Source organism: Abrus precatorius, unplaced genomic scaffold (genome assembly GCF_003935025.1).
Source record: "Abrus precatorius isolate BTA unplaced genomic scaffold, Abrus_2018 Scaffold4, whole genome shotgun sequence".
Classification (NCBI taxonomy): Eukaryota; Viridiplantae; Streptophyta; class Magnoliopsida; order Fabales; family Fabaceae; genus Abrus; species Abrus precatorius.
Window position 1 is genome coordinate 19,243,723 of NW_020874384.1, and position 18,852 is coordinate 19,262,574.

Genomic DNA, 18,852 nt, shown 5'->3' on the forward strand with positions numbered 1-18,852 from the left:
TAAATAAATAAAATAATATATAGTCACAAAGTTTAAATTTTGGTACGAATCCACAAAAATATTTAATATTCTTTTATTTTTTATTTTTTACTCCATCTTGTGAAATAATAAGGCGTGATTTATTGTTACATTTCGGCCTGTTCATATAAATAAATCTCGAAAATGCATAACGTAAAAAGCAACAGTGGAAAAAGTGTACAGAACCATTGAATTAAAAATAATATTAAAATTGAAAGAAAAAATTAATGTGAAAAATGATATAAAATAATTTTTTATTAAAAATTATAATATAATATATAATACATGCCCTGTATGGGGATAAACGAAGAGCAAACACGATAGCGTAAAAAGTAATTCCCTCATATGCACTGTATTTAAGATTGGAAATGAAACAAGTTTCAGCGAGGTTGGCCTAGCTAATTCAATTGCTTGGCGCCTATAAAAAATAAATAAAAAAATTCAATTACTTGACTTGACAAAAAAAAAAAAAAAACTCATTATTTATTACTCAAGCTAATGTTAACCTCGTGACCTATTAGAGTTTAATAAACCAATATTAGGTCATATCTTAATTAAATATTACAAGTTCAATGATTTATCTCAATTTTTTAACTTCTAACCATAATTAAGAAGCTTCTTGTCTTTACAAATTACCGTAACTAAGGCCATGGTGGGTCCAAGAGCTAGGCCACTAAATTTTTTATTTTAGTCCTCTAAAAGAATATTTATTAATAATATATTACTTCAACAAATTGGTTATTTAATAGATAATATTATTTTATTAAGTATAATTAAACACTTTTAATAGAAAAAACTTCATATTTTATAATTTACCTCTTTTAAAACAAAAAGTTATAGTCACTGGTTAGATATATAATATAAATTTGTTATTACAACTTTTTTATGTACATTTTGATAATAAAACTAGTTAGAATAAACTTAAAGAAGACTTATTTAAATAATATATATAGTAAAAGGTTTGTAAAAATCAATAAGGTGCAAAAATTTAAATAAATTATAAGTATTTTTTATAAATTTTTCACACATTCTTTAAATGGATTGATTTTTTTAGTGATTGCAAAAATGTTAAAAAAAATTAATTAATTATTTTACTTTAATAAATAATTGTACATTCTAAGATTTTAAAAGATTAAATCTGCAAAAAAATTACAATACTAATCAAATATTTGTAATCTTGTAAATATTAAATTTACTATTAAAGCTGGCTTTAAACATCTCTAATACTAATTACAAAGTAGTGTCATGATATTCTAAACAAATTATTAACCGAGACAAAGGCTAAAATATATATTTTTAATTATAACAATTTTTATACTCATAAAGTAAAGTGTTATGGTCTTACACGTGTTCATACTTACACTTAATATCGATACCTATAACATGTGTCATCATGGTCTTGTCCGTGTTCATTGTGCTAAGTGCGATACAAGAGAGCCCAAAATAAACTTAAGAATTACGATACATATTCCTTCATTCCTTTTTAAATCTTAATTATATTATATACATGTCAATCGAAAACCTGTCAATCAATTTTCCAATATATGTTGTAAACAAGGGGGTAATAAAAAGAGTATCAAAATCACTTTATCAATAATTTTATAATGGGTCCAATATTATATTATATTATACTAAGCAAAAAAAATCATACCATTAATCCTTCGAGTATTGATGAATATGAATTCAAGTATATATACTAGATAATTTTTTAAAAAATTTATGAATACGAGTATTATATTACTCAGCTGTATTAATATTCTCATAATATTTTTTTTTCATGTTCAATAATTTTTTTTTAAGTTTTAAATTAAAAATTAATCATCTTTAATTTTTTTTCGTTTAAATCACGTGTCTTTTGTTTTTACTAAATACTCTTTTTATAATTTTTCATTGTTAATATTAGTATTAAAATTATATTATATTTTAAAAAAAACTAACATTTTTATTTTATTAATTTATCAGATAAATATATAATAAAAAAATACGTTTGATTTAATTAAAATAACAGGAACGAGGTTTTTTTTTTTTTAAAAAAGAAATAATGAGTTTGATTCCGTATGTATAAGCACTCAGTGAATAAAAAATTTAAATTTAAGATTACAACCACACAAATATAAATTAAAATATAAGTGTTTTTCTAAATACGAATATGGAGGGAGATAATATATACTCATTATCATCGTTACGTTTCAGTTTTCACTACTTCGACAGAGTTATGGTTTCTTATTCATGACTTCAATAAGGGTTGTAGTCAAACGTTGATTTAGGACTTTGTTGACGTGTCCGTTCTTTTTATAGTAATGTTTTGGTTTGAGGCCACAATTCTTTTAGTAATTATTAATACATTGAAATTTTAACAAACTTGAGTCGAGTCGTTTTTGGTTTTTTCAAATTACTCCCTTAATTTTATATTAAGTTAGTTTTAGTGAACAAAATATGATATTAATTAAGTGATATTTTAAGATATTAACGAAACTTTATTTTTTATTTTAATTTTACCTCAAATAAATATCGAATGTAACAATTTGTTAATACTGTGCGAGTCAATCTTTCAACAAATAAGAATGAATAATAAGAATGACATGATAAAATCATTTTACTAATTAAAATATTTATTCTTTTTTTAAATTTGTGTACAAAAATCTTCAAGGTCAATTAATTTAAAATAGGAAATAATTATATTAATTTTTTTTCAAAAATAAGAATATGATAAAAGTACTGATTAAAGAGTCAAAAGTAAAAATATTTTATTAAAAAATATTAAAAAATGTACTGACTTTAATGTATTTTAATGTATTTGTTTTTAATAAAAAATATTACGTATTAATTTATAACCATTGCTTTAAGAGAGTTGATTAACAACGTCTAATTTGTAATTCCTCCATTTTAAAATGTAATTATTATCCCACTACGTAAAATTAGTCTAGTATCTATTTGGGACAACCTAATAAGAGCGCAAAGGTTAAAGTTCCCCCAATATAGTCCCTTTTTTTTTTTTCACCTTCCCCTGCCTGCACTGTGTGAGACTCCTTGCCTTACCTTAAAAAGAAAAAAAAATAGAATAAAACTAGTATTAGATTTTGATGATCACAATTAAATATACTTGCAGTTGTTATCATTCTCATTCTTCTTATCACTTCATTTTCATCCCAATCCATTAATTGATCTAATTAATCAAACGTTAACGTTACGTAACATTTAAAAAAAAAAAATTGTCCGCAAATTTTGCTCATATTAAAGTTGTAAACAAAACTTCACATACATAGGATTGAAAATAAACTAACGTCATCAAATTTGCTTTAAAACAAAGTTAAAGACGATAATATAATAACATATTTTAAAAGTTTACAACAAGTAATCTCTTATAGGTAGTAAGCTATTTTTTAACAGTGACTGTTTATATTATTTTTTGAGTAGAAATTGAAAATACATATATTCATAAATCCCGTGCAAGGGGGCAAGGGCCTTCCACTCACGGACTAGGAATGGGCTCTTTATCAGGTCAAGTATATTTCTCAGTCCCTTGCTCTTATATTAACTTTAACATGGAGTAATTTTATATTTTTTAAAATAAAATGTCGAAAAATATATTTAACACGTTAAAAACATTAAGATTAGTAAAAAAAAAAACAATATATTATTTTCTGCAAATGATATAGCAACAAAATTGTGCAGAAAGATAGAGAAATTCCTAGTACACGGGGGCTGATGATATAGATCTGAATCCTAGGCAATCTCCAATTTCGTTATTATTTTTGACTGCCACGTAAACTTCCAGCGTCACTCACTGAGCGCTGTAAAAAAAAAAAAGAAAGTAACGCGAGGTTAAAGTGAAACTGTTAAAGTGGCAGGGTGCGCAGAGGAAGGAATAAAGAAAATAAAAATAAAAATAAAAATAGAAAAGAGTGAGGAGTGAGGGAAGAAAAGGAAGAGGTGGCGGCGGATCCTGGAGAGAGAGGGAAGCGAAGGCTACTAGTGTTATGCATATCCCTCATTAAAATATCCAACGGTTAAGATGGAATATGAAAACCTAATCGAACGGTAGAAACGAGAACCGCGTTCGCGAAGGCAACCCAAGAATCCGTCATCCTCATCATAAATCATCCCCTTAGACCCTTGCCGCGACCTCTCTCAAAATCCAGATTCAACACAATCCCTTCTCTTTCTCTCTCACACGCGTAACTAACTTTTCTCCTTTTCCCTTTCTTTTTCATTTTTTCTGTTTGAGCTTTCATTATTCCGGACTAAAACAGCAAAGCCACGCGCCGTAACCATTATTCTACGCGAAGATGCAATCTTCTAACGGCCCTGATTCACAACCCGCGGACCAGAACTCGCAGCAGCAACGACAACAGCAAACACCGCCGCAGCCACTCCCAGTGCCGCCGCAGTGGATGCCGATGCAGTACCCCGCCGCCGCCATGGTAATGCAGCATCACATGTTGCCGCCTCAACATTACGCGCCGCCGCCTCCGCCGCCGCAGCCCTACATGGCTTACCACCAGTACCAGCAACCGGTGCCGCACGTGTCTCACCCTCACCATCAGGGATCCACCGCCGAGAACAAAACCATCTGGGTCGGCGATTTGCATCATTGGATGGACGAAAACTATCTCCACCGCTGTTTCGCTTCCACTGGCGAGGTACTATTTTCATTCCAATATATATATATATGTAGACACGTTAACACACAGTAATAGTAGTTCCTTTTTATGATGGTTTTTTTATTGATTGCTTGAACGTAAAAACTGTTCCGTTTCTCTTTTCTTTTCTTCTCATTTGTTGTTGTTGGGGGGTTATTTTATCTGTAAGTGTAGTTTTATTCAGGAAGGTTGAGTTCTGATCAATGTTGTTGTGAGCTGAAGTTAGACGTGGTTTTGATAGCTGGATTCGTGTTTGTGTTATAATGATAGTGGTATGAGGCTGCATGCTTCTTCTTTAGCTTGTGCCCACGTACCTCAGCAATGCATAAGGAGGGGATATATATATTCCTTTGGTAATTGTGTAATTAAAAGGTGAATGATGTGAAAATCAATTCTTGATTAATTGGTTGGGAATTAAAGATTGAAGAATGGAAAGGGAATTGAGGATGCCAACCTTAGCATTTTTCCTTATGAGTTATGGCTAATTTTTTTTAAACTTTGGTAACTGAAGTTCGGAAAATAAATATTTGAAGTCCATCAAATAAGTTGGTTTTGTGATACTTGAAATTGTGTTCGAAATGTTAAACATAGGGATAAAATGTTATATTAAAAAATAAGTATTGGTTAGTAGTGAGCGGGTTAGGTGGTTTGGATAACGTTATAAAATGTTAAAGTCCCGAGTGTTACCTTTGTTACAAAAAAAGTAAGAGAAATAAGTTTCGTTCATCTAACTTTAAGCTTGAATTGAGCAATTAAGATAACTAATTTTTCAGTTTTATTTTCTGCATCGTTCATAATCAAACTGTTCTTCCCAAATTTAATATTCTGACTTTTCATGCTCTGATTCAATTTAGGTGGCAGTGTGGCATCACTTGATTCAATTTAAATTAAAATAGATGGGAAATCTGAGGGATTGAGTGTGTGTCTGCACGAGTCAGTGCTCTTTGGTGTGATAAAATTTTGCCTTTGTATCATTTTAAGTATGAATAGTTTAGGATTAAAGAGCAGGTGGAGGTTTTTGCCCTTATGACTTGGGCTTAAGTGGTGAAATTTTCGGGTATAGCTGTTTCCGGTAGCTAGTTTTAACTAAAAATGGTGACTTTAGTGCTATTCCTCTACTGTTCGAGTTTGATGAAAAAAATAATTTGGTTTTTTAAAGCTCGTGGTGTGTTTGGATCTACGTTCCTGTGAGATAAATGCGCGTCAATTCCAACACAAGAAAGAGCACCTTCTATGTTATAGACGTGCATTTGATGCCATTCATCATAAATCTAAACACACATTTAGTTTGTTTTGATGGAATATGGTTCCTGAGATTTTCATATTGCTTAAGACTGGTCATCTTACCATCATTAATTTTTTTTGCAGATTTCCTCAATTAAGGTTATTCGCAATAAGCAGACTGGTCTATCAGAGGGTTATGGATTTGTGGAGTTCTATTCACATGGGACCGCTGAGAAAGTTTTGCAGAATTATGCTGGAATATTGATGCCTAACACAGAGCAACCTTTCCGGCTGAACTGGGCAACATTTAGCACAGGGGACAAGCGTTCAGATAATGTTCCTGATCTTTCTATTTTTGTAGGAGATTTAGCAGCAGATGTTACAGATAGCATGTTGCATGAAACTTTTTCTAATAGATACCCTTCTGTTAAAGCTGCAAAAGTTGTTTTTGATGCCAACACTGGTCGTTCAAAGGGTTATGGTTTCGTCAGGTTTGGCGATGATAGTGAGAGGTCCCAGGCTATGACTGAAATGAATGGTGTTTACTGTTCTAGCAGGCCTATGCGTATTGGTGCTGCAACTCCTAGGAAATCATCTGGCTATCAACAAGGTGCGCCAAATCACATAACTTGCTTCTAATATCTGAAATTATATTCTTTAAAAAGAAGACAATAAAAGGATATTATACAGGCAATTGAAAGAAAACATTTTACGACACGGTTTTTATCCACAAATTTCACTTGTTCTGTGTCATGTTGTTGCTGATAAACTCTGGAACTGCATTTTTATTGCTCGTATAAACTGTATGCATGACATGGGATGCCATGTCTTTTTAGATGAATTTTGCTTGAAATAACAACATATGACTTTTCATTTTATCGATTGGTGTGTGGCATGATGGTTTTTGTTCTTGAGTAGGCAAGTACCTGTTTTAGAGAACTCTTCATCTGTTTATTCGTTCTTTTTCCCTTATCGCAGTTTTTGAGCCGTTAAGATTTTTTTTTTTTGGTAATTGTCTCCCAAATTTAACTTTTGCATTTGTTTTTCATAGTTGGATATTGATTTTGTCTGTTTCTTTGTGTAGGAGGTCAGTCAAATGGCATAACCAGCCAATCTGAAACTGATTCTACAAACACAACTGTACGCTTTTCAGCTTTTTTATTAGTTTGTATCAACCAAAAAATCTATTGGTCACTATTTTTCTGTGGATGATTCATTATAGATATTTGTTGGAGGACTTGACCCTAATGTTACAGCTGAAGATCTTAGGCAGCCATTCTCTCAGTATGGTGAGATAGTCTCTGTTAAGATACCTGCCGGAAAAGGATGTGGTTTTGTACAGTTTGCAAACAGGTACTAGATCTGGCCCTGTCAAATGCTTGCATATTCTCAGATAACATAGTTTTTAATCTCAGTGTATCCACTACATCATTCTGAACAATCTTTCCAGAAATAATGCTGAAGAGGCGTTGCAGAAGCTAAATGGGACAACGATAGGCAAGCAAACGGTTCGTCTTTCATGGGGTCGCAATCCAGCAAATAAGCAGGTAATCTCTCATACATGCAGAGACATACATTCTCGTCACCATTTTATAAGGTCTAATAAAATCTACAGAAACGAGTTGCATTAAATGACAAATGACTCGCCTAATATAATTAATTTCTTGATGACTAGCTTTTTCCAAACCCCATTTTAAAATTGTTCTATTTGGTATCCTCACTACTAAAATCAGTAAAGCATAATAACATCAAATATATTTATTTTTAAATTAGTAGAACTAGAGTTATTATAAGATGTAAAATTGCCTTTTATACGCTGTCAGTCATCACATTGTTAAAATGAATTTACTGTAATAATAAATTTCCGAACGTCAATAGTTATCTTTGGCCGGTATTTCACTGTTTCCGTACCTGGCGTGGGATTAATCATGTGTCAACAAATTCAGATTGATTGTACCCAAAAGAAGAAAAATTATTTGTTTTACTAGTTTTGTTAATAGTAGATACTGGAGAAAGAGAATATAATATATTTTATCAATTTAATAATTTTAAATATGAAAAATATTTGTTAAAAATATTTATTTTGTTTTAACGATCAACGCTCAAAGCTTTGTCCTGTTTATTGTCGATTAAAAATTGATCTAGTAATAAATTGGAGTGTGTATTGTATTGTTACTTTAATATAGCTAAAATTTATAAAATTTCTTTAATAATAGTTTGATTAACAGCTAAGGGTATTCTTAATAAAAATATTTGAATAAGTGTGACACTAATATTCACAGTAAAATGTCTTGGACAAAACTTGCGTTTTTCATTACTTTGTTTGCTCCCAAAAAATAGAAACTTTCTAGTAACTGCTAGAACTCCAGATTGTCTACGTGCTGTCTGACATTAAATTCTATGTCGTCATATGGTAGCAGTTTAGAGTGGATTTCAGCAATCCCTGGAGTGGGGCGTATTATGGGGGGCCTATTTATGATGGTTATGGATATGCTTTGCCACCTCCTCATGACCCAAGCATATATGCTGCTGCTTATGGAGCCTACCCCATTTATGGAGGACACCAACAGCAAGTAAGTTGAACGAAGTGCAGTGCAGGAGTAGTACTCACATGCGAATTAACTTATCTTCTTGTAACTGGCTTCATCGGTTGAATTCTGAAGAATCCCTCCTAATTGTGGAGTGGAGTTGAATTTTGATAACGTGAGGTAGCACTATAGGAATTCAATTTAATCATTCGTTTAGACTCGTAGGGGTAATGAGGATTTAAACTTGTTTATTGGAATAATTAAGTATGCTAGCGTTTGCTCTCTTGCTTGCATTTTAATTGTTTTTGGCGCTTCACATTTCAAGGGTCCTTGGCTCCTTTTGTTTCTTCTGTGCCAATACTTCAATTGCATTGCATTCGTGGTTAAAATAGTATAATTTGATTTTGGCTGAAATCAGTTGCCGAGAAAGCTACATGGCACTTTAAATAATTTACCATTCCAGTTTGTATTGGCTTTTTTTTTTTTTACTATGGAGCAATTGGCACCACGATATTTTTTATGATTCATGGCCAGAGAATTGTCTAAACAATCTATGTGAAAAAGCGCACTAAAACATATTGATAGTATGATAATTTTTGAACTGGGAGGTTGGGGTGATCATGGATTTAGGTTGGTTCAATCATCTGAGTAAATTTAATTTGAAAAAAAAATCATAAAATGTAATTTTTGTCACAAAGGCTGGTTAATCTTGCTTTAATCTGATTTAATTTATGGAATGTTTGGATGTGAGATGAAATAGAAGAAAAAGAAATAAGCGGATAGAAATAAAATGAAAATAAAATAGAAAATATTTAATATTTGAATAGATTGAAATAAGATAAAAGGAAATAATAAATAATTCTTTCCACTTATTTGAATGAATAAAAAAAGTGAAAGAAAATTATTAAATTGTATTAAAAATATTTTTAAAAAAACCTAAATGAATAAAAAAATATTTTTTATATTACCTTTATGTTAAATAAATAAATAAAAATTCTCAGCCCATGGGATCCACCCTCCTCTGTCTTGATCATTTCTTTCTGTGTCTTGATCATTTCTTTAGAAGTTTGGGTTTTTTAGTGGGACTAAATTATAAAAAAGGAAAAAAAAAAAACACCTTTCTTTCTGTCTCATCCAATTTTTTATTTTTTTACCACCTCCTTCCTTATTTCTTAATTTTTCTACATTCAAACATCCTTAAAACTCAATTGGTGTGAATATGTGATTTTTTTTATAGCTTGGTTAAATTTCGATTGATCTTATAGTCTTATTTTAATAATTTAAAGAGCAAAATGGTGAAGAGTACAAATCTCGTTTTTGACAAAAGCTGCACAATACTATTGGCTCCTTTTTTTTCCGTAGATGTTTACTTTTTTTTAATTTATTATTTAAAATAAGTTCGTGCTAAAAGTGTTCATAACATATAGAATCATTACTTAAAATTATTTTAATATAAAACTCTTTTTTTCTAATATTCATTCCATCTTTTCGTAACCTTCCAAATTGTCTGTGTACATAAATTTGACTAAGGACCATTATTCTTAAAACAACTTACATGCATTAATTTTTAAAATGTGAAATTATTAATATTTTATAAACTTAACACACACAAAAAAAACATTTAAACTCAACGGAGTTTTCATTTTTGGACAGTCCGTATAGAACATATACAATTGTTATAATTTTAATATTGTCAGGCAGTTTGGTTTCCTAAATGGAAAAGCAAATGACGAGTCACAGGGAGAACTGAGGTTGGGCAGAGAATGAGATTTCTATATTAAGAGTATTATGGAATCTATGATGGTTGCTATCTTAAGGAAAACAATGTTAGCTCTTTCCACTTTAAGCAATTTTTTAATTATTATCATAACATGGGAGCCAGCCTACAATATGGAAAGGTTTGTGCTTTCTTTAATTCATAGCAATATAATATTGTCTTAGAACAATTGTATAAGGGACTGCATCATGCGAAGTTGCGGCTCCATTTTCCATACTTTTCAGCCTTTTTTTTTATTCATTTCAAAATAATTAACTTTTGTCTTCGTCAATAGTAATTTCAATTATATTGCATTTCAATTTTTATATTTTTCTATTTCAGAGAAGAGTAAGATTTTTGAAAAGTTGATTAGTTGTCTTCTTGGTTTTGAAAGTGACAACAAAATTAAGCAAACAAAACATTGGAATTAAAAATTTATTTTAAAAAAGAAGAAACTAATAATAATGTAATTGCGCAGTGCAGAAATGAAAAAGCTGATTAAAAGAGTCATGCTGATGAATGGCATGTGAGTATTTGTTAAAAAATGAAAAAAAGATAGAGATTTTTAATATGAAATACAATATATTTAAACTTGGTGCTTTGGATTTTTCTAAAATTAATGATAAATGTTCTAAAACTACCCATTGACTTTTGCATAAAATTAAAACCGAGAATAACGTCGTTCTATGCAAGTTAAAGTAACTACTAAAAAAACTATGCTCTCTCATGGAAATAAAAGAAAAAAAAATGTTTGTCCAAAGATGTTTTGCACATTTTTTTTACTGAATAAAAGTTTACATTTATTAAAAAATTAATAAAAAATATTTTAAATTCTTTCAGTGGTACTCTGTGTACTGTTATCATTTTGCTTTTTTAGATACTCTTAATCGTTTAAGAGTATATTTTATGTTCATGAATAAGATTTTTTATTGTATATTTAATAGTTTACTATTTATTTTTATATAAAAAAACCTGATTTTATAAATTTTGTAGAATTAGAAAAAATGTTAATTAGTACTAACAAATAAATAGATTAATAAAATGAAATCAAATATGAATTTTCTCCCGGTAGTGTTGTTGGGGGGTAGGGCACAGATCAGGGTATCCACGTCGCAAGCAAGTTAGGGTCGAGTTGGGCAATTGGGACGCAAATCCCCACCGTTAATCATCATTACCATTCCACGACTCACACACCAAATACAATTAATGTGAACAAGCATTTCAACACCTTCCAACTAGATTATGCCACGTGTCATTATATCAACAAATAATAATCCTTATTTAACAACCTTAATCATCATCATCTAATTTAAAAAGTTTTTGTCGGCAGATATTTCATGTAATTTCATAATAAAATAAAGCAAGGGCAACGGGGCACTACCATTCCTATAAATGATGTGATAACAGCTGTACCAAGAACAAGGTTCCTTTGTCTAACACGTTTCAATGGCCCAGGTTTCTGTCTCTCCTCTTCCTTCTTCTGCAACTTCGCCTCTTCCACTACACCGCCGAATCTTTCTCCGTCTTCAACGAACCGCCACCGCTTCCGCCACCGACTCCGTTTCCACGTCCACTTCCTCTTCCACTTCTAATTTCAAGCCTAAAGTGGTTGTCACCAGAGAACGCGGCAAGAACGCCAAGCTTATCACCGCTCTGGTACTCACTCAACCTTTTCACTTGGACGATTCGTTTTCACTGCATTGCTATGTGCTTGATCTTAGAGGCTCAAACTCGAACTAGTTAGTTTTGACGTGTTTTCTTATGCTCGTTCTCATTTCTCTGCTGTTTTTTCCCGCAATCTTGACCCTTTTTTTGTCGTTTTCCATCTCTCACTTGTTCGGAGTGTGTATTTTACGTGATTCTAGGAACTGAACGCCATTCCGTCGTATAGGTGTTTGATTAAAGGTTGAAATGAATGTGAATATGCAATGCTTTTATTGATTTTGCTTTCCTTTTTTTATTTTTCAGAGTTTCTGTAGCTTATTACTATTTTATTATATCTTTAAACCATGTTTCTGTTCAAACAAGAAAGTATTAATTATTAACTGTAAAGGGAAATGTTCACACAATGGTTTAGATTGCTAAATTTCCATGTTCATAATTTGCAAAGATCAATATATTTTACGTAGCAAATTTAATGTCATCTGTTTAGATCACAATAGGCTGTTCAAATTTAGATGCGTTTAGGGATCCGTTGAAGACAGTCGACTTAACATTCTCCTGTCTGAAGCTTTTATATGACCGAGCAGCAACTGATTCTTGATCTATTAGTTTATGCAAAAGTAGCACCTTCTATTTTTGATGGTTTGGCATTTCCTTCATCCTTCACAAATCTTCTTAAACGGTCTAGGAGCTTCAGTTAGTTGAGGAACACTTACTGTTGCTTTTCATCGTTTTCCTTTCTTACATGAAAGACGTCAATTTTACATGCTCTTTTTTTCATGTAACTACTTCAGTAAGTTTGTTTCTTTCATCATCCATTTTTAAATTCAAGAAATAAAACGCTCATTTTTATTTTATCGTTCCAATGTTTACTTTTGTCCCCGATTATCTTACCGAGTCTGTACTCTATTCATATTAAATTGAAGTTACATCAGGGTGGCTGTATCATGCCGTGATCAAATCATTGTATGATCCAAATTGATGTGGCACATGCTGTATTTATTTTCTTTATTTTTCTATCTTCTACCATTGAGAACCTGACAGGCTGACACAGAAATTCTCCCAACTTCCCCCAGTGAACAGAAAAGATGAGGTTTTACCAGAACCCGCTGCAATATAGTCCATGCACTAAGTGTGTTATATATATATATATATATATATATATTGTGTTGCTTTAAACAATATAATCAACAAGAGCTTGTTTTCTTTTTCCTTCTGAAGTAACTAAAATCAGCTCTAAGATTATTAATTAGGTTTATAGCCCAGGTCATGTCAATAAAATGAAAAGGATCCTCAAATGATGACTTCAGCTATAAGCTGGCCCATGTGAGCTTTGTGGTAGACATGAGGTTTGACTAACCACATGTACTTAAGCTATTCTGGTAATTTCAATGTTGAATGTAGGCTAAACATGAAATCAATTGTTTGGAGCTTCCACTCATTGAGCACACGCGGGGACCTGATTTAGACAGGCTTCCATCTGTATTAAGTGGTAAGTTTTAGTGAAAGACTATGTCAATGAAAATTTAAATATTTTGATTTTTGGTCTTAATATTTTGCAAGGTTTGAGTCACGTGTTTTTTGTCCAGTAAAGATACTTATATGTGAATTGATTATCTTTTATTAGGCCAGTTCTTAGAATAAAATTTATGTGTGATTAATGTGAAGAAGGATGCAGTGGTAACCAAGGAACCATAGACACTTCAAGACAACGGCATTATGTGTGGTGTTGGACCAGTATCCATGTTGGACATTTTGAATACTTTTAGTTGCATTTTTACACTTTTTTCCTTTTTGTTTTAAACTCTTATGTCAGTACAATTGATAATATCACCACACAATAATTGGAATTATAGCATTTTATTATGTCGATAATGGTGTATGCTCATTTTTACCGCATTCTTTTGATTTAAGAGTTTTGTTCTTGATTTTATACATTGCAACATAACAGTGTCTTTGTCCTATAATTTCAAAATATGCTCTATCCCGTGTCCTTGTCATATGCATGCATTTTAGGTGGTGATATTTCTAATGTAAAATTGATGGTACAAATTACTGTGCCATTGATTTCCTATAACTTCAAATGTAGTCTTTCATTCAATTTTCATGGGTTTTGTTGGCATCTGTGCCATGATGATGCTTATATTGTCTCATACCCCACTGTTATATTGGAAGTGTTCATCTGAACTTCTTCACGAAAGATTTTCTTCTATTTAACCTTTCTAGCCTTTTTTTAAGAATAGATGCCAAGCTAGAGATGCAGATCATGTTTAATCCTTCTATTTAATTTTCTTCTTTGAGAAAGATTTTCATCTTCTATTTAATCTTTCTAGCTTGTTTTTATGAATAGATGTCGTGCTAGAGTTGCAGATCATGTTCACATTATTTAATGTCAATTTGGTTTTATTTGGCTAGACTAATTTGTAAAAATTGTATATCAATAGGCTGTGTTGAATTTGGCCTAATGTAGAGCTGTCATTGATTTTATTTGTTACATTGATTTAAAGTCAGCTGATAGTTCATGATATGATCTGTAAGAAATTGGGTTCTGGTGCCTTTATATGGATGCATTATCTAGAATCTAAGTAGTATGGTGAAATTTGGTATTTATGAATGTCAGATGGTTTTGTCAAATTAAATTTATTTTCAATTTTGCATATATTCTATCTTAGGTATCATCTTTGATACACATGACAACACATGTCATGCAGTCAATGACTTTCTTACGAGCATGTCATCATTTTTCGTTGATTCATTTCTTCCCACGGTCCTTGATATGTGCAGATAATGCATTTGATTGGGTTGTCATAACTTCGCCTGAGGCAGGTTCAGTCTTTCTAGAAGCATGGAGGTAAGGTTTTAGAGCTTGTTGTGCACAATTGCTCAAGTATAATTTATTTTAGATGAATTATTTTTAAAAATTTTATTTTGAATTGAAGTGAAACATTTAGGAAGAAGTAACTTTTAGTTACTATCAAATGATTTTGAAAATTTATGGAAACCTCATTTTTCCCTCCAAACTATATTTTGGGTCATTGTCATTTTTCTTTAATTATGGTATTGTCATTTGGGCAGAATACTTGAAATATCTTTTATCATGCAACATGTTATCCAATTTTTTGTGATCTAGAATCCTAATTGCGCCCAGTTGTCGAAGCTGCATCTGTAAATTTGTCAGAGATTTGAAAGCTTTTTATCATTTTGGTCTGTAAATATGACAAAGTTGATACATTTTATAGTTCATTAGATGCAATGGTATAAAAAACTAGCATTCCTCGTGTTTTGTTCTTACATACTGTTTTTTGTCTGTGCAATTTGTAAGATTTTTGTGAGAACTTTATATTTTCTAACAAATGATTATCTTAGTCTTGATTGTTGTCCCTAGAGCTTCGGGGATGCCTCATGTCAAAGTAGGCGTTGTTGGGGCAGGCACTGCAAGCATTTTCAAGGAAGCTTCACAGTCGTTAAGCCAATCACTTGATATTGCTTTTACACCATCGAAAGGTATCCATGTGTGCACTTTAAATGGTTCTTGCATGGTACTGTCCCCTATTTCGTTTCTTTTCCTTGATGGATGATTGACTAAAGAAATATAAAGTAATAACCTGAGTCTTACAAATATTTTGGGCTATTCAAGAACAATATGCCATAACAGTAATAGTTCCAAGATATGCACCTAGATAGGGGGTACTGGCACTTTGCTTTACTTTAAATATTACGTTACTTCTGTGCATGATTGGTTTAACTGCTAGGGATGAAAATTCTCCGCATTGGCTTAGGATACCTGAAGGGACTACCCTATTTAGGACCCCGAGTTTGAGTTTATTTATTTATTTTGTGGGGATTAGGATGGGGAGGAAAAAATCCCCTCAAATAGATTTAGGGATTGGAATGAGGATCATACTGTGCCTTGTGAGGGTCTCCTCTATAGATTGAAAGTAATAAAATTAACTTCAATTTTATATACATGTACATACACATATAAATGATTTTATATTTTAAAATTTTCCTTAATAATTAATATATAAGCATATTTTTAGTCTTTTCTTGAACATAATTTAGTGTATTAGTTTATATTTTTACAATTTAAAATTTTTTAAAAGATGTTTAAATTTGTTGAATACCCTTTTTTTTTAATTTTTTCAAATCTTTTGCTTATATTATTTTCACAATGTTGGGGACCTCATGGATAACCCATTGTGAATTGGGGAATGAGAATGGGGAGGCACTTCTCGCCCCCACCTTGCACGGTAGTGCAGGTGCCATCCCAAGTAATTACATGCATTTTACTTTGGAGAAAATGAACTGAGTTTAACTAAACAGTAGGTTTTATATAATTATAAATAGATGGAATTGAAGCTTGTTCTTTTGCATCATCATTGTAATTTAAAGCTTTTAAAGCTCTTTAACATCTGAAAATGAAGCTTATTATGGATTTGATAATTTTCAGCAACAGGAAAGGTTTTGGCTACAGAGCTTCCTAAGGTTGGAAATAAATGCACAGTTCTGTATCCTGCTTCTGCAAAAGCTAGCAAGGAGATTGGTACATGAGTTATCTTGTTCCTTTAATAAATAATCACTATTTTTAAATTTTAATTTTAATTACTAAATTTAAAGGCAATGATATGCTAATTGTCTGTGTGATATTTATAAAACCAGAGGAAGGGCTTTCAAATCGTGGATTTGAGGTTACTAGGATGAATACATATACAACGGTAAAGTGTTTTAACTACGCTTCTCTTTTCAACCACTGCATATTCTTTTTGTGTTTCATATGATTAGTCTAACTTGTTCTAATATTCAATGGTAATTTCCCGGTAATCTGTTTCACGGTCTTCTGCTAGAATGTATTTTGTACATGTGCCATTTTGTGTTTTGGACAAAAAGATTACAAAAGCATGGAATTGTGTCATTTTCTTACAATATTCCTCTAGCTATTTACAAAGGCTTATGTTTTATTGTTATTTCTGAAAATTTTAGATTAATATTGGTTTTTCTTACAATAGTCCTCTTACTATCAACCATTTCTTGAACTTGGAACAAATTCTACACTGGGCTATGTATAGTATCTATCTCTGAGAGATTCATTGCTGCCTTTAATTCTGACTTATTTGTCAGGTTCCAGTTCAACATGTTGACCATGTGGTTCTAAAGCAAGCACTTGCTGCTCCTGTTGTTACCGTAGCTTCACCATCTGCAATTCGGTGAATATATTTTTTCTTCTTCCTCTTTTTTTCTCCTGTTTAATTTTCAAATAATTTCTTATCTGTTTCAAATCTAATGGGGGTTAAATTATATTTGGATTTGACATTTCATTTCATTTAAATTGTTTCATACTGTTTAAGTGGGATGCTGTTTTTCTCCCTTTGTTTATCACGTGTCCTAGTGACTCCTGATATTGTATGAATCACGGAAAAGTTGCTTTATCTTCTTATTTGTGCTGTAGAAATAGGTAGAATATTTTCTTAGGAAGTTCTATATTATTTAGCATTTACTTGTTATTTTTGAGACATTTTACTTAGTTCATGCAATCTGCCGAACAGTGCTTGGAAGATTCTTCTTTCAGATTCAGAGTGGAGCAATTCCATTGCATGCATTGGTGAGACAACTGCTGCAATGGCAAGAAGTTTAGGCTTCACAAATGTGTACTACCCAGCACAACCAGGCCTTGAAGGGTAATAAAAATTCCCCGTTTTTAGAAATGCTTTTTTGGGATTTTTCTCTTTAAATTTCTCTTAATAAAGTATCCATTAGGCTGCTCTATATCTATCTGGTCACATGGAAAAGGTTTACATGATAGTCTCTCATTTCTTAACATATTTTTAGAAAAATATTGAAAGAAGTTTATTGGCCTTTTAATTTAATTTTGTTGTATTGTATTTTTCATTTTTTTTATTATAGCAATTAAATTAATTACACATGCTAGTCTCCTCTCCTATTTGACAACATATTATTCTTAAATTTTTATTTATTTATTTTTTTTTTACAAAAGTCCTGACAAAAATATAAACTGACAATTTTGTAATTCATCCTAAAATATTGCGGTGATTTTGTGTGAAAATGTATTTTTTGCTCTTCATCAATGTTGATCTAGTTAACTTTGATATCTTATTGCTATTTAGATTGGAGTAATATATTAAATTAGCATCAAAATTTGCATTCATTCATTAATTTGGACTCTGAAATTAAAAAATGTCATTACTGTTTAGTCTTTATTTTGTAATTTCATGAACTGAAATACCATCATTTAGTGATGTACTAATGTTAGTAAATTAAACGACTGTTAGATGGTAATTTCAGGGAGCAATACTCTTGATTTCAGGACTAATTTCGTTTATTTTACTAACTTAGACTGCTATAAAATTCTGCTAACATCATCTGTTTTTGACAACCCTCTTCTGACAGCTGGGTAGAAAGCATTATTGAAGCATTAGGATCCTATGATGAATTGTTGAAGTAATCCTCTGCCTTTTATTGCAACCTGGAGATGTTTTCAGCTGTTTCACATGCACTAAGATTAGTATAATGATTTGGCATCATGGATGGATATACTCGCTGTTCAGTAATATTTTTAGGAATACTGAAGAGCCTATCATGAGAAAGTGGTAAATAGTTTCCATCATGTAAATAGCAATGCCAAATTTTCATCTATCACTAATTGAGCACTCAATTTGTCCTAAACATTGTGGATGCACTTGAAATTAAGAATGATTATTTACATTGAATTACGATTTTCATGTTTTTATGAAAGTTTATAGTCAAGAAAAGCTACCCAGAGCATTAATATCCTTCGTTCAAACACGACGCTGTTTTAGAATGTAACTGAGTGTGTGGGATCTGAGACCTTTTTTTTTTTTTTTTTCTGTCCGGGTCAGGCAAATAATTTTGTTTGGGCTTTTAGCATTTTCTTTAATCTCTCTCATGGTGTGGGGGATGATTTTGGTTCTGTAATAATCTTTTGTTCCAACTAGAGCTAAATCTTATACATCAGTTTGATATAATTTAATTATTAATGAAAATT

General features: G+C 31.3%; 2 protein-coding genes across 3 annotated transcripts; both read left to right on the top strand.

Moving 5' to 3' along the window:
* Positions 1-4,144: 4,144 nt before the first annotated feature.
* On the top strand, positions 4,145-8,726 carry LOC113864350 (polyadenylate-binding protein RBP47C-like). 2 transcript variants are annotated; one of them, XM_027497958.1, is made up of 6 exons: positions 4,145-4,661; positions 6,030-6,495; positions 6,970-7,025; positions 7,108-7,238; positions 7,336-7,432; positions 8,306-8,726. In XM_027497958.1, exons 1-6 carry the CDS (start codon positions 4,308-4,310, stop codon positions 8,465-8,467), a joined length of 1,266 nt encoding a protein of 421 aa, XP_027353759.1. In that variant the 5' UTR covers positions 4,145-4,307; the 3' UTR covers positions 8,468-8,726. The 2 variants fall into 2 exon arrangements, with proteins under 2 accessions (XP_027353759.1, XP_027353758.1); XM_027497957.1 differs by having other exon boundaries at positions 4,147-4,661; positions 8,303-8,726.
* A 2,825-nt stretch (positions 8,727-11,551) lies between these two features.
* Positions 11,552-18,852, top strand: LOC113864353 (uroporphyrinogen-III synthase, chloroplastic). Its single transcript, XM_027497963.1, has 9 exons — positions 11,552-11,825; positions 13,236-13,323; positions 14,616-14,682; positions 15,217-15,335; positions 16,282-16,374; positions 16,491-16,546; positions 16,950-17,035; positions 17,375-17,506; positions 18,237-18,852. The coding sequence occupies exons 1-9, from the start codon at positions 11,616-11,618 to the stop codon at positions 18,289-18,291; spliced, it is 906 nt and encodes a 301-aa protein (XP_027353764.1). The 5' UTR covers positions 11,552-11,615; the 3' UTR covers positions 18,292-18,852.

What these genes read in the sequence shown, in the direction of transcription:
- LOC113864350 (XM_027497957.1), top strand. Translation starts at nt 4,308, where the DNA reads ATGCAATCTTCTAACGGCCCTGATTCACAACCCGCGGACCAGAACTCG. An exon ending in GTTTCGCTTCCACTGGCGAG is followed by an intron (nt 4,662 to 6,029) that starts GTACTATTTTCA and finishes TTTTTTTTGCAG; the next exon opens with ATTTCCTCAATTAAGGTTAT. An exon ending in ATCATCTGGCTATCAACAAG is followed by an intron (nt 6,496 to 6,969) that starts GTGCGCCAAATC and finishes TTCTTTGTGTAG; the next exon opens with GAGGTCAGTCAAATGGCATA.
- LOC113864353 (XM_027497963.1), top strand. Translation starts at nt 11,616, where the DNA reads ATGGCCCAGGTTTCTGTCTCTCCTCTTCCTTCTTCTGCAACTTCGCCT. An exon ending in GTCTTTCTAGAAGCATGGAG is followed by an intron (nt 14,683 to 15,216) that starts GTAAGGTTTTAG and finishes TGTTGTCCCTAG; the next exon opens with AGCTTCGGGGATGCCTCATG. An exon ending in AAAAGCTAGCAAGGAGATTG is followed by an intron (nt 16,375 to 16,490) that starts GTACATGAGTTA and finishes TTATAAAACCAG; the next exon opens with AGGAAGGGCTTTCAAATCGT.